Source organism: Capsella rubella, unplaced genomic scaffold (assembly GCF_000375325.1).
Source record: "Capsella rubella cultivar Monte Gargano unplaced genomic scaffold, Caprub1_0 scaffold_8, whole genome shotgun sequence".
NCBI lineage: Eukaryota > Viridiplantae > Streptophyta > Magnoliopsida > Brassicales > Brassicaceae > Capsella > Capsella rubella.
The window spans coordinates 12,598,419-12,612,148 of NW_006238916.1; the positions used below are offsets into that span (position 1 = coordinate 12,598,419).

General features: G+C 37.0%; 4 protein-coding genes across 4 annotated transcripts; 2 read left to right on the forward strand and 2 right to left on the reverse strand.

The window, feature by feature from the left end:
• Positions 1–1,985: 1,985 nt before the first annotated feature.
• On the forward strand, positions 1,986–5,191 carry LOC17877231 (phosphoenolpyruvate carboxykinase (ATP)). The gene is made up of 9 exons (XM_006279421.2): positions 1,986–2,455; positions 2,732–2,904; positions 3,006–3,159; positions 3,309–3,393; positions 3,484–4,057; positions 4,151–4,395; positions 4,477–4,646; positions 4,733–4,901; positions 4,987–5,191. Exons 1-9 carry the CDS (start codon positions 2,157–2,159, stop codon positions 5,128–5,130), a joined length of 2,013 nt encoding a protein of 670 aa, XP_006279483.1. The 5' UTR covers positions 1,986–2,156; the 3' UTR covers positions 5,131–5,191.
• A 353-nt stretch (positions 5,192–5,544) lies between these two features.
• Positions 5,545–8,671, reverse strand: LOC17874917 (probable sphingolipid transporter spinster homolog 1). Its single transcript, XM_006280275.2, has 13 exons — positions 8,423–8,671; positions 7,977–8,108; positions 7,778–7,879; positions 7,579–7,683; positions 7,417–7,492; positions 7,255–7,329; positions 7,059–7,164; positions 6,864–6,960; positions 6,506–6,776; positions 6,308–6,427; positions 6,078–6,206; positions 5,892–5,970; positions 5,545–5,812 (listed from the first exon to the last, which is right to left on the reverse strand). The coding sequence occupies exons 1-13, from the start codon at positions 8,515–8,517 to the stop codon at positions 5,706–5,708; spliced, it is 1,494 nt and encodes a 497-aa protein (XP_006280337.2). The 5' UTR covers positions 8,518–8,671; the 3' UTR covers positions 5,545–5,705.
• A 250-nt stretch (positions 8,672–8,921) lies between these two features.
• Positions 8,922–11,815, reverse strand: LOC17877349 (probable starch synthase 4, chloroplastic/amyloplastic). Its single transcript, XM_006280313.2, has 13 exons — positions 11,644–11,815; positions 11,380–11,413; positions 11,225–11,303; positions 11,008–11,136; positions 10,717–10,921; positions 10,492–10,626; positions 10,295–10,399; positions 10,063–10,161; positions 9,833–9,962; positions 9,684–9,731; positions 9,494–9,604; positions 9,322–9,410; positions 8,922–9,236 (listed from the first exon to the last, which is right to left on the reverse strand). The coding sequence occupies exons 1-13, from the start codon at positions 11,769–11,771 to the stop codon at positions 9,134–9,136; spliced, it is 1,395 nt and encodes a 464-aa protein (XP_006280375.2). The 5' UTR covers positions 11,772–11,815; the 3' UTR covers positions 8,922–9,133.
• Positions 11,816–12,073: 258 nt separating this feature from the next.
• On the forward strand, positions 12,074–13,730 carry LOC17875771 (COMPASS-like H3K4 histone methylase component WDR5A). Its single transcript, XM_006279588.2, has 2 exons — positions 12,074–12,839; positions 13,167–13,730. The coding sequence occupies exons 1-2, from the start codon at positions 12,174–12,176 to the stop codon at positions 13,452–13,454; spliced, it is 954 nt and encodes a 317-aa protein (XP_006279650.1). The 5' UTR covers positions 12,074–12,173; the 3' UTR covers positions 13,455–13,730.

The window sequence follows — 13,730 nt, forward strand, 5'->3', positions numbered from 1 at the left end:
CAATGATTTATGTGTTATTAATGATCAAACATATTGTCAAAGGTCCACTACTCGGATATGTTTTCTAAAATGCTCTCAGTGGCCGAAGAATCTCGAACTTATATGGTCAAATCAAAACTTCAATCTATCCTCCATCACTCAATTGCATTTTTGCATACGATCATGTTTAGTTTCAACTAATATAAAAGGGGGGAAATTATTATTACTTCTGTTTTGTTTAGGTTAAAATCTATATATGTTAAATAAAAAAATTCTTATATCAAAGTAGTCTAAAAAACACAAGAGACCCAACTTTGAAAAACGTATAAATTAGGGCATTTTTGTACTGTATTTTCGAGTTTTTTTTTTTAATTTTGATAATTATGTTATAGCTTCGTGGGATTAAAGTTCGTTAGGGACAATGTACGTGTAAGCCCGGTATTTATGGCCTTTCCCCAAATTAAAGCCTTCACCGTTCGTGGCGCGAAACAAAAAAGACCCACAAATAAGATTACCTTTAACTCTACAAAGAAAAGTCCATAATAAGAGATAATGGGCTTAAAGCCCAAATAGTTTAAGTTATGGCCTTGCACGTTAATCACCGAAGTTATTAAATTTATTATTTAATAATAAAATTATGAGATTTGATCAGTTTGTTAGGTCAACTCTAAAGTCTAAAAAGGTGTACGTGTCCTTTACATTACTCGTATCGCGGCGCAGAGATAAGGCAGCTGACGTGGTTCTGATGTGCGGAAAGCTGTCGAACATTGACCTTACGATCGCCGTCCCCTAACAATCAACGGTCCAGATCAGCATACTGACACTTGGCTTTCCATAAGGTTAATTACTTAATTATAATTAATTTTATCTAATCTTCAAGTTATGCTTCCTTTTACTACAGCCCACGTTGGATGATCTATTATCTACCTTTCTTTAATATATAATAAATCAAGGATTTTATTTCTAAACTTTGTTTATTGATTGATTAATAACTTGTGATTTGCAACTAGCAACATAAATTATAGACTATAGTACACACATTTACAATTTAAATGCAAAGTATATGTCATACATGATATATACATTAGATTAGCAGATCGTAAAACCCAATTAAACTCTTATTTGACCTTTCGCGACTTAAAACAAACAACCAAAATATGTTTTTCTTTACTTGGCGGTGGACTTTTTATAAGGAGAACTATTTACTTATAAAAAATAAAATTTTTAAACACAGCTATATAATGATGCTAATTTTGACTGATAGTCTTTAATTTCCCTTTGATTTACCGTATTAAATATATAAAATATTATAAGACATCAACATTTAATATATATTAATCAGGCTAAATTCATATTTTTATTACAAACTTGTATTTTATATATGAAAAACATGTACATATATTAGAGACAAAATGTACGCACGTTTGGTTAGAGAGAGAAAAAAAACTTGCTTTAATATATATAAATAATATGTCGGATAAGATTTAGGAAAATGACATGAAACTTCTTATAAAAAAAGTGTTGCCGTAATTAGTTGAATATTATTGGATTTGTTTCTTAATAGTAAACGTGAAGACATGAATACTAGACTCTAATAGTCTCATCCATCGGTGATTGGACAACATGTATAATGCAAATTGATCTACCCATGTGCTCACAAGTAACTACATAATTAGTAATTGCTAAATGTGTCTAAATCAAACGTAATGCCTAGTCATCTAATTATCATATATAGTGGACTAATTGGTAGCATTATCCACATAACATTTAAAAAGTATTGTCTACAAAATCTCCAATATATGATAAACATTTCTATAAATGAGTAACGTAATTATCATCATTCTATTATAGACAAATTACAGTTGGTGAGAGTTAAATCTAAAACGCGTTATTTGATGAAAAGAAGAAGAAACTGAGTCAAAAAGGAAGCCTATAAAAGTGGCCTCTCCTGCCTCTTCCCCAGCACAGCCATTGATCTCTCCTTTGAGACACATTTTTGTTTGTTTTTTCGTATTTATACATTTTATCTTTTTTTTTTCCCACAAAGCTAAAGAAGAAGAAACACAATTTTTGGGTACTAACACATTGTTCTACATACATCTCTTTAGATTCATATATACGTGTATATGTGTTAATCGTGTGTGTTTTGATGTTAGTTATCCAAAGTTAGCGGGAAAATGGCGGGAAACGGAAACGAGAATACAAGTGGAGACTTCAGTTTCTCGGCTGCGGCGGCGCGTGATGCGCTTCCGAGGATCACGACTGAGAAGGGAGCCAAAGCTCCGACGCCGAGAGAGGTGTGCCAGGACGACACCGCACCGAGGGTCAACTTTCAGACCATCGACGAGCTTCATAGTCTCCAGAAGAAACGATCTGCCCCGACCACTCCTCTTACAAATGCGAATGCCAACGGACTCACCGGAACAAGCGGACCGACCACTCCTGTCTCCGGCGAGAGCATGCTTCAATCTGTCAGGTATATGATATGTTATTAATATGGCACAAGGTCTAATTATCATGCCATATCTATGCTTGCCATCTACGCATTTTTTTAACCAATCACAATACAGTATATAAATTACAAGGAATCGTGATTTATGGTTATGATTATTTTTTTTAGTTTTGCATGCATGTATTTTGTATATTGTATTTTATTTATTTAATGTTATGTATATTGTAATTTAGTCATACAAAAAACAAATGAATTTAGAGAAAACAATGATACGAGTGTATAATTTGGTGGAATGGACAGTGCATCGTTGGCTTCGTTGACGAGAGAGACAGGACCGAAGCTGATTAGAGGAGATCCGGCGACTGCGGCGAAAGTGGCACACGTGCCACATACTCCTACGTCAGTTCCGGCTGCTGACGTCAGCGACAGCGGCTTGAAGTTCACCCACGTCCTTCACAACCTCTCCCCTGCCGGTAACACCCCCTAAAACCCCACCATTTCTTATTCAAGGACCAATATCTGATTTTGTTGCATGTTTCTAAGTAAAAAAAAACATATCACCTTATAAATGCAGAGCTGTACGAGCAGGCTATCAAATATGAAAAAGGATCCTTTGTGACATCTACCGGTGCGTTGGCTACGTTATCGGGAGCCAAAACCGGTCGTTCTCCTAAAGACAAGCGTGTGGTTAAGGATGAGACCACTGCGGCCGAGCTCTGGTGGGGAAAGTAAGTCCCCCTGCATTTACAAATGACAGCAAATGTGCTATTCACTTAGTTTATTTTCCCCCCCTAATAGACACATACATTAACATATTGGCTAATTTATTATTACTCACTTCTAATATAAAATGTCATATATATAATGTTTATTACAGAGGATCACCAAACATCGAAATGGATGAACAAACTTTTTTGGTGAACCGAGAGAGAGCTGTTGACTACTTAAACTCTTTGGACAAGGTAACTTAACATAGACATACGAAATGAGATTGTAGTAGTTGGATTTTATATAGACTATTTATTAAAGCCTGTTTATTTTATTCCTCTCAGGTGTTTGTGAATGACCAATTCCTAAATTGGGACCCTGAGAACAGACTCAAAGTGAGAATTGTTTCAGCAAGAGCTTACCATTCACTTTTCATGCACAACATGTGTATCCGTCCAACACCTGAGGAGCTAGAGAATTTCGGGACACCCGATTTCACGATTTACAACGCGGGGAAATTCCCGTGTAACCGTTTCACTCATTACATGACATCTTCGACGAGTGTGGACATCAACCTAGCAAGAAGAGAGATGGTGATTCTAGGCACACAATATGCTGGAGAGATGAAGAAAGGACTCTTTGGTGTGATGCATTATTTGATGCCTAAGAGAAAGATTTTGTCACTTCACTCTGGTTGTAACATGGGCAAAGATGGAGATGTTGCTCTCTTTTTCGGACTCTCTGGGACCGGAAAGACTACATTGTCCACTGATCATAACCGGTATTTAATCGGAGATGATGAGCATTGTTGGAGTGAGACCGGAGTTTCAAATATCGAAGGTGGTTGTTACGCGAAATGCATTGATTTGGCGAGGGAGAAAGAGCCTGATATCTGGAATGCTATCAAGTTTGGAACCGGTAAACATAACCTCTTCTTCTATCTTTACCTTTACAATGTTACAAAATAGCATCTTCATGTTTGATAAATGTTTTCTTGGTTTTGTGAGACAGTTTTGGAGAATGTTGTGTTTGATGAGCATACACGAGAAGTGGACTACAGTGACAAATCAGTGACAGAGAACACACGTGCGGCTTATCCAATAGAGTACATCCCGAACTCGAAGATACCGTGCGTAGGGCCACACCCGAAGAACGTGATCCTATTGGCTTGTGACGCCTTCGGTGTGTTGCCGCCAATTAGCAAGCTCAATCTCGCTCAGACTATGTACCATTTCATCAGTGGCTACACTGCTCTCGTAAGTCCCGGTTTTGTTTGGTTTGGTTTGGTTCGGTTGTCTTGTAACCGATGCCTGATGATGAGAGAGTGATTTTTTCAGGTTGCGGGAACAGAGGAAGGAGTTAAAGAGCCTAGAGCTACTTTCTCAGCTTGTTTTGGTGCTGCTTTCATTATGCTTCACCCGACCAAGTACGCTGCTATGCTAGCCGAGAAAATGCAGGCCCAAGGAGCCACCGGTTGGCTTGTTAACACCGGCTGGTCCGGTGGAAGGTAAAAACCATCTTTGAACTGGTTCTCAACTATAACACCAAAACAAAACTACAAGTGTTTAACAAGATTGGTAATAAAATTTGCAGCTATGGATCTGGAAGCCGAATCAAGTTGGCGTATACACGAAAGATCATTGATGCTATACATTCGGGTAGTCTCTTGAAAGCAACTTACCGGAAAACAGATATCTTTGGTTTGGAAATTCCAGATGAAGTTGAAGGAGTTCCTTCTGAAATTCTGGAACCTATCAATGCAGTAAGTTCAGACAGGCCATTTCTAAAAACTCGACGTTTTTTTGGTTTATGAGTTGACATTTATGGTTTATGTGTGTTTGTTGCAGTGGAAAGACAAAGATGCATATCAGGACACATTGTTGAAACTGGCTGGCTTGTTTAAAAACAATTTTGAGACATTCACAAGTCATAAGATTGGTGATGATGGAAACTTGACTGAAGAGATTCTTGCAGCTGGTCCTAACTTCTAAGTGATGATGATGATGATGAATACAAACAAACCTTTGTTTCAAAATAAGACAACTTCATATATATTTCTTTTTTTTGTTTCAAGATTCCCCCATTATTTTTTAATGAGATACTTCTGCAAAAATATTAAATCTAAAAGAACTCAAAAAATATTAGTAGACAGATGTCATTGAAAAACACAATTTGTTTGGTGGCTCATTGACTTATTTGTTCCTATTGTTTCAAACTGAAATGAGATCAATTCTTTCCTTCTTCCATGATTGTAAAAGTTTGGAAATATTTCAACATGTTTTAGTTAAATCAGCTTTTAACATAGAACACAAAAAACTTAGAAGCCAAATTTAGGAAGCAAATATTGTATAACTAAGATGTAGCTTAAACACCTTTATTAAAATAATCTGAAAGAATAATAGGAATAAACAACAAAAATTTATTCCAAAAAAATTAGGTTTATGTACACAAAAGAAACTGAGAATCTAAAGGAAGAGAAAATTGAATGAAATGAATTGTTGTGTAGAGATTAGAATTATTTGGTCGTGTGTAAAAGAAAAAAAAAATGATAAAATGTCTTCAAAAATTAGACGAGAGGAGAGTTGTCTGCTTTGCTTTCCAATTTCTCTTCTTCTACGACCTCATCATCTTCACTTACTTCATTAGACCGGTCCACACTATTCATAAATATCCCTACAAACAAATTTACTTAAGATAACAGACAAAAAGATTATGAGATGAGTAGAAAGAAAACAAAAATTTGAGTCCTTACCAAGTCCCCAAATAATAGCTGCGAGGAAGAGGATTGAAGTAATGATAAGAGTTGATTTTCTCCAATTTTTGAGACGATCCTGCAAAAGCATAAAAGCATTGAGACAGAGAGTTAATAACAAAATTTCTAACTCTAAAAAAGTGAATTAAAATCTTTGTGTAGTCATTAATCAAAACAAATGCAAACCTGCATTTTTCCATAAAGTGGAGAAGAAGGAACATCGCCTAGGATATGGATCAAAACAGTTGAAGTAGCCATTGATAGTGGTCTCAAGTTTGGTCTAACGCAATGGAGACACACATAGTTAACTGGAGCCTGCATAAAGAGGGAAAAAAAAAACAGATGTTGTTCGTCAGAAAATGAAACAGAGTTTAGCTTTGTCTTATAACTCTTTCAAGAATATCGTTAATTATTACCTGTGGTGCAAAGATTAGAATTTCTCCCAGTGCGAATAAACCAATGAAGGCATACATGTTCTTCATCAAGAAAGCAACGAAACAAAACGCAGCACCGAGTAAAGTTGATGCAGCTAGTAACTGTATAAACGATTAATTAAGAGGTAGTCAGAAAAAAGATGATAATCATTCATTGTAATTAAATGAATTTCGTTGTACCTTGAAGGTGTTTGGAAGTGTAGCGGTTATGCGATCAAGCACATAGCTCCCACCTAATGTTCCAATTATCCCGCAGATGATTGTAAGTCCTCCAAAAATCATGTCTGCGTTTTTCATTTGGTAGATACCAAAACCAGCTTTTGGTCCCCAATATGAGTAAGCTCCAATCACAAAGTTGTAGGTGATGTAACCAAGAACATTTACGATAAATACTTTCTCGCTGAAAAGAGCCTTCAAGTCTCTTCCAAATACGACAAACAGGTTCTTTGATCTGCCCAGAAAAAAAGAGGAGGATATCAGTATGCATAGTTGTCTTTTGCATAGATCAGAACAATGGAGAGAAGGTAGAGAAACTCACTTAGGAGTTTTGGTTTTAATTTTTGAAGCTTCTGCATCTGTAAGAGCTACTGTTTCAACAGATGTAGAGGGTTTCTTCAAACCTTTATCAGCAAAACCTATACACAACGAAGAAGAAAATTTAATAAAAACTGGCAGTCTGGCACAACTTCAAAAAGGATTTATATACTTAAGATTAAAAGGCATCTAGTATCACCTTTTAGCTGATGCGGTGGTTTGATACAGAAGGACAAAACGACAAAGATAGCCATTGCGATTGCCTCAATGTAGAACGCCCAACGCCAGCCCAAATGGTTTCCAATCTAATCAGGGAAATCAAATAAAATATAAACATATATTTCCCCAGAGGCAGAAAACTTTGACCCAGAAAAAGAGTTCAGCATAAAACTTACGTATCCACCAAACACATAGCCTAGAGCAACTCCGGCAGGTATACACATGTAGAACAGTCCAAGCCAGAAATTTTTCTGGAGAGAAAGACACAAAATCAACAAGTTAGGTGAGTAAAATAGCAAAAAATTGTAACAGTTTCAGCAGCCAAATTGAAAACTGACCCTTTCAACAGGTGCGCTATCATCAATATAGGGTGCTGCAAGACTTATAAACGAAGCCTCACCAACTCCAACAAACCTATAGGAAAGTTATGAAAGAAAATACTGTTAGTAAATATACAAAAACCGGACTGAAAAGGCGGGTAATAAGAAATAAATACTAACATTCGAAAAACAGCAATCATCCAGAAGTTGTAGGAAAACCCGCAACCAAGAGCAGCAATCGTCCAAACCGTTAAGCCGACACCGATTAGTTTAAAAGGATTAACTCTGCAAGCAATAACAGAAAGACAGAGATAATCAAAACAATGACTCTTAAAGTAATACACCTAAAATCAAACTCTCCTGTTTATAAAAATTCAACCTTTTGGACAATCCAGCGAATATTGGAGAAGCAACAAGAAGTCCAACCATAAACGCAGATGACAAAAGACCATCCTCAAAGTTGGATAAGCTAAATTCTCCCCTGCATCAACACCAAAAAAACAAAGGTTCAAGTCTTTCTCAGAATCACAATCAATCAAACTCAGAACCAGGAAGTTAGAAAAAAGCAAAAGACTTACTGAATTCCAGTTCCTGCAGAGCAAACACCTTTGGCATCGCATGTTTTTGAGCTTCCGTTAACACCATTACTCGCGATCACTCCTCGATCCACGTAATTGATCAAGTTAATGATACATAAAATTGTAACGAATCTACAACAAATAAAAGCCGTCGTCAAGAGTTAATAATCAAAACAAACAAAACTAGGTCAAAATTCAATATAGGAAACCAAGACGAAATCTTCCCAAAACATGACACAACCCTAAAAGTTTTCATATCACGAAATTCTTGCCTTACTTTTTGGAAATCGAAACACACCCAATTCATAATTTTTGTCTTTTTCACACAAACACGCTTAAATCGTGTTCACAGACCACAAAGAGAGAGAGAGAGATCATAATCGTCATCATCGTAATCGTCTTCAAAAACCCACCAACGAAAAAAACAGAATTGCTGACTTTTTTACCTTCCCGGAGTCAAAAATCGTTTTTTTGTCGGCGGCGCCGTCGTCGTCGAAGCTGTTTCTTTAGCCGGAGAATCTCTCAGGCCAACTTTCGTCATTATCTCTTTCTCGCTGTCAGATTCAATTTCACACTCTGTTTTCCTTTACTAAAGAAGGAACAAATTGATTTTGATATATACAGAGAGCTCTCTCTCTCTCTCTCTCTATATGAATCTGATTCCTGTTTTGATTTGGGTATATTCTTTTACTTATGCAACCAACTATGATTTTCGAACTCTCTCATTATCCGGATTTAATTCTATTTATCACTTTTTCAGATAATTAAATTAATTCCCAGCAATATCTTCTTCTACTTACGGTTTCTGATTTTCCTTTTTTTTATCAACAGAATTATGGAAAAAAGGTTATAAATATTTCCTTTTGATCCAAAGAAAAGTTGCAATTTCCTTTTTTGTTTTTAATCTTAACATAAATAAAACCTATTTGTGACGACAAAAACAAATAAAAAAATAATTAAAACCTATTTGTAATTCACTCAGGAGTCAAAATGTTAGTTGGAAAAACAAATCAAAGATACAACCGATTTGACTAAACACATGGACACAACAATTTTCTTACTTGGCCTCTTGACAATGTACACAATAGTTTAATTTTATTTGTGTGAAAAATATGATAAATAATGTAATATGTTCACCATCTTGTTTCTTACTAGTTTCAGAGGTTCTTGATGGAAGTATATGCAGAGACGTGAAGGTCACAACACAAGTCTTTCTCCATTGGGTTTTCCAGTCCAAACGGAGATAAAACCAACTTGTCCCTAGATTTTCAGAGAGGAGGATGCAATTGTTATACACCGTGATTGATGTATTGAGATCCCTTACTCAAAAGTGTCAGTTACTTACTTGTGAATGGCTAATGTTGGTTCGAGACCAGGGATTGAGCTACGTGAGGATGACATTATTACAACTTTGTTGGAGTAGACCACACCACCCTAAGTAATGGACAAAGTAAAGAAATGTGATAACCAGAATGTAACTTAGAGATTATTCTTTTGTATCTTCCTTCCACATTTACCTTCAAAATATTTACAAAATGTGGGTTTTTGTTATCTTGTAAGCGATCAAGACGATGTAGCTCAGCTGGATCTAGCCCACATAGCTCCAATTTTTCAGGAGGCGCAAGACCCTTAAAAGCACAGGCAGTTCTTAATCTATTTTGTCAATGTAAAATGTATAAGTATTAAGGGAAAAGCAAAGTGGCTTGCCTTATCAAAGTCTTGGCACGTCAAGAGTATTCTAGTACCTTCAAGTCCCTACAGTAATTTGCAGAGAGTTGGCAATAAGATAACTAGTACTACTGCAATGGTGGTCGTTAAACGAATGTTGAACAGTTGAAGTTTGAAGAGTTCTTTACCTGGTTTACGAAAACATCCCAAAACAGAGGTCCAACTATTGCAGTTTGCCAGTTGTGAATATGTAACACATCAGGCTGCTTTCCAGACTTTGCAATGTAATCCAATGAAGCACGAGAGAAGTATGCAAACCTGACTTTGTTAACAGGGTAAAACAACCTCACATATGAACCAAACCAGTCTAAAAGCAAATGAAGATTCAAGCTCAATTATATCAAACTGAAATACTGACCTATCAAAATCGTCCGTATAGCCATATACTTTGTCACGGCTAAACATTGACGAGTAATACAGTGGTTGAATAAGCGTCACTCCTATTCCAGAGACAACTCTGCATAAACAAGGTTCTGCTTGCCGTAAATTGAGGAAGAAAACGGAATTTTTGACAGTATTTTGCTGATTCTTCTCTTCCAAAAAAAAATTATCAGCAAAATAAGAAAACTAAACTCCAACAACTCACTCACCCATTCCATATTCGGTTTGCATGCAGCTGACCATTAAAATAAGAATATGCATCAGCTTCGATTTCCCGGAGCCCTTCAATTTCGTCCAAATCAAGTGTAGAATATCTATTAATGAATACAGTATTCATTAATAGGATTCTGCTTCACACAATAACGTTGCTGAAAGTATATATTTGACCAAAGAATTTGACTCATACTTTGGCAATATAACTTCAACCAAGTAGCCCTTTCCTTGGAGTGCAGAAGCGAGTCCTGTGATATATGAGGCCAAAGGTCCAACAGAAACTAGTGGAGCCATTTCGGTGCATATATGAATCACATGGAGACCATTCCTGGAATCAAATGGCAAATAGAAGTCAAAACATAAATAGAAACTCAGACTCTGACTTGAGTTTGAAAATAAAGCACACTAGAATTTGCACCTTTTGATTTTATGTGGGAACCGTCTGAGCTCTGCTAGAATTTTGGCATCTCCTTGTTGCAGGACATCAAGGGGAAACTCGGAGATGTTCACTTCATGCTCCTTAATCAATTTCCTCATGGATGAAGCTTCTTCAATGTTCATTAATCCATTGATCACCATAGCATCAATATGGAGAAGCAGCTCCCATAATAGAGACGACTTATCTACTTATACATACATGGAAATATCAATTCAGAAACATATTTATGAATCATCAAAGCATGACTTGCAGAAAAAAGAAAAACAGAACCTTTCTTGATAACAATCTGACTTTCTTCCTCCAACTGGTTTATCCTTTCTAATAATTCATATTTCTCCTTCTTCAGCTTCTCCAGCTCCTCAACTGCAGCTACGCGTTGCTTGTTTAAGAACAGGATATCTAAACACACAACAACGACAATACAATCAGTAAGTTATTATCTTTCCAGAATATAAAACCAAAACTAATGACATCCAAATTTATTTACTTTGTTGAGCTTCTCTAAAAAGGTTCCATATATCCTTTTGTTTTGCTTCTTTTGTAACAGAAGGTAGTCCAATATTTTCCTGTAAAGTTAGCAATTACATTATTTATGCAAGCAAATCATAGGAGATTAACATACTTCAAACCAAATAAAAGCACCTGAGAATTCTCCAAATCTTCATGCCCTTCTGATCTGGAGTGAAAAAAATCTAGTTCAGTTGAAGAGAAAGAAAAAAAAAATCCATTTTTCAACACAACCCAAAGGTTCACTCTAGATACACAACGATTTCATGAAATTATAATCCACATTTGTAAAATCAATTGTAAATGACTAAAAGATAAGCAATGATACTATTAACTTGACGAATTCGTGTCAAGTAAGATTAGAAAGAGAAATCAAACGAGACGAAACTCGAAATCAACCTCAAACAGTGAAGAGCGTGACACTTTTGATTCTTAGGGTTCAGTATATGGACTTTGGAGGATGACCCACGCAGCGAGAGATTCCATATCACCGGAACATTCGACGCCGCCGCTGCTGCTTGCATCATTTGGCAAAGTTCGAATCTTTGCCGGCGAAATTTAGTGACTTCAGCCAAATTTGCCGGGAACGACCAAAATAGAAAACAACCAGAAATTCATTAATAATGGAGCTTTAAATATATGGAAACTCGAAAATACCCCAAATATCTTAATAATTCACTATTCGACCTACATATTATTAATTCTTTAAAATTTCACCATATAACTTCTGAACTACTCTTCCGTCTTAACATATGTAATTTCTAAAGTACCCCAAATGTTGTTATTACTTTCGAAACTCACCCCATAATTTTGCAGTGTGTGGGTGTGGCTAAATTAACACTATTGAACCAGAAAGCCGAGAACCACATCCAAACCCCTTCTTCAGATTCCGATTTGTCGAGCAAAGATCAAATCTTTTACTGATACTCATGGCAGAGGAAGCTAGGGTAGGATGCTTTACACCTTACATTCACTCCCAAACCCTAAATTCCCACGATCGAGCCGTCTCCTCCGTGAAATTCTCCTCCGACGGTCGCCTCTTAGCCTCCGCATCTGCCGATAAAACAATCCGCACTTACGCAATCGACACTGCTCAAGAAGATTCCATCTGCAGCCCCGTTCGCGAGTTTTCCGGCCACGACAACGGCGTCTCGGACATCGCCTTCTCTTCCGACGCGAGGTTCATCGTCTCAGCTTCCGATGACAAAACCCTTAAGCTGTGGGACGTTGAAACTGGTTCTCTCATCAAAACGCTTAGGGGACACTCTAACTACGTCTTCTGTGTGAACTTCAATCCTCAATCCAACATGATCGTATCTGGTTCTTTTGATGAGACTGTTCGGATCTGGGATGTGAAATCTGGCAAATGCTTGAAAGTTCTTCCTGCGCATTCTGATCCTGTGACTTGTGTTGATTTCAATCGTGATGGGTCTCTAGTTGTGTCCAGTAGCTACGATGGGTTGTGTCGGGTTTGGGATTCTGGAACTGGGCATTGTGTGAAGACCTTAATCGACGATGAGAATCCTCCTGTTTCCTTCGTTAAGTTCTCTCCCAACGGCAAATACATCCTCATTGGCACACTCGACAATAGGCTGGTGAGTGAGTCTCGTATAGAATCGAATCGAAATGATACTAGAACGGCATTGTGTTTATGATCTAGGAATTCACTCTTGACATAGTAGTAGAAGGAGTTAATGGATAGTACAGCCATCAATGGTGGTCTCTCCAGTTTCATTTTGGGTGGATAGTGTTGTGTTAGAGTTTAGCTTTAACTTAGAGGTGATTTAACGTGGATTTGAAGTTGAAGCTCACATTGTTAGGAATCGTGTTTTTTGCCTCCTTTGGTTTCCTCATATACCATTGATCTCTGAATTTGAAGGGATCCTTCACTAATCTCTTTCTCTGTGGTATTCAATATACAGAGGTTGTGGAACATTTCTACAGCTAAGTTCGTCAAGACATACACCGGACACACAAACTCAGAATACTGCATTTCATCTGCATTCTCTGTCACAAGTGGAAAGCGGATCATTAGCGGATCCGAGGACAACTGTGTTTACATGTGGGAGTTGAATTCCAAGCAAATGCTTCAGAAACTAGAAGGCCACACCGAAACAGTCACAACGGTGGCATCCCACCCAACCGAGAACTTGATTGCATCAGGCTCACTCGACAAATCAATAAGGATTTGGACACATAAGAAAGAATGAAGAACAACAACAAAAACCTCTCTTTTAAACCCATCTTTATAGAGAGATGTAGGTACATCCATCAGTGATCCAATGCAGTATCATCCTGTTCTTGCTAGTGTAGTTCTGTTCTTATTGATTTTTTCTTTCATCAGTTGTCTAGTGATGTAGAATCTAGAAAGTGCTATACAGTTGTAAAAGAGACACAAACTCGATCTGACACCATTCGAGGGGTTGAAGCAAATCCTGCAAATGGAAAATGACTTGCGAGAGTTAATACAGGAAATGTCCATAACA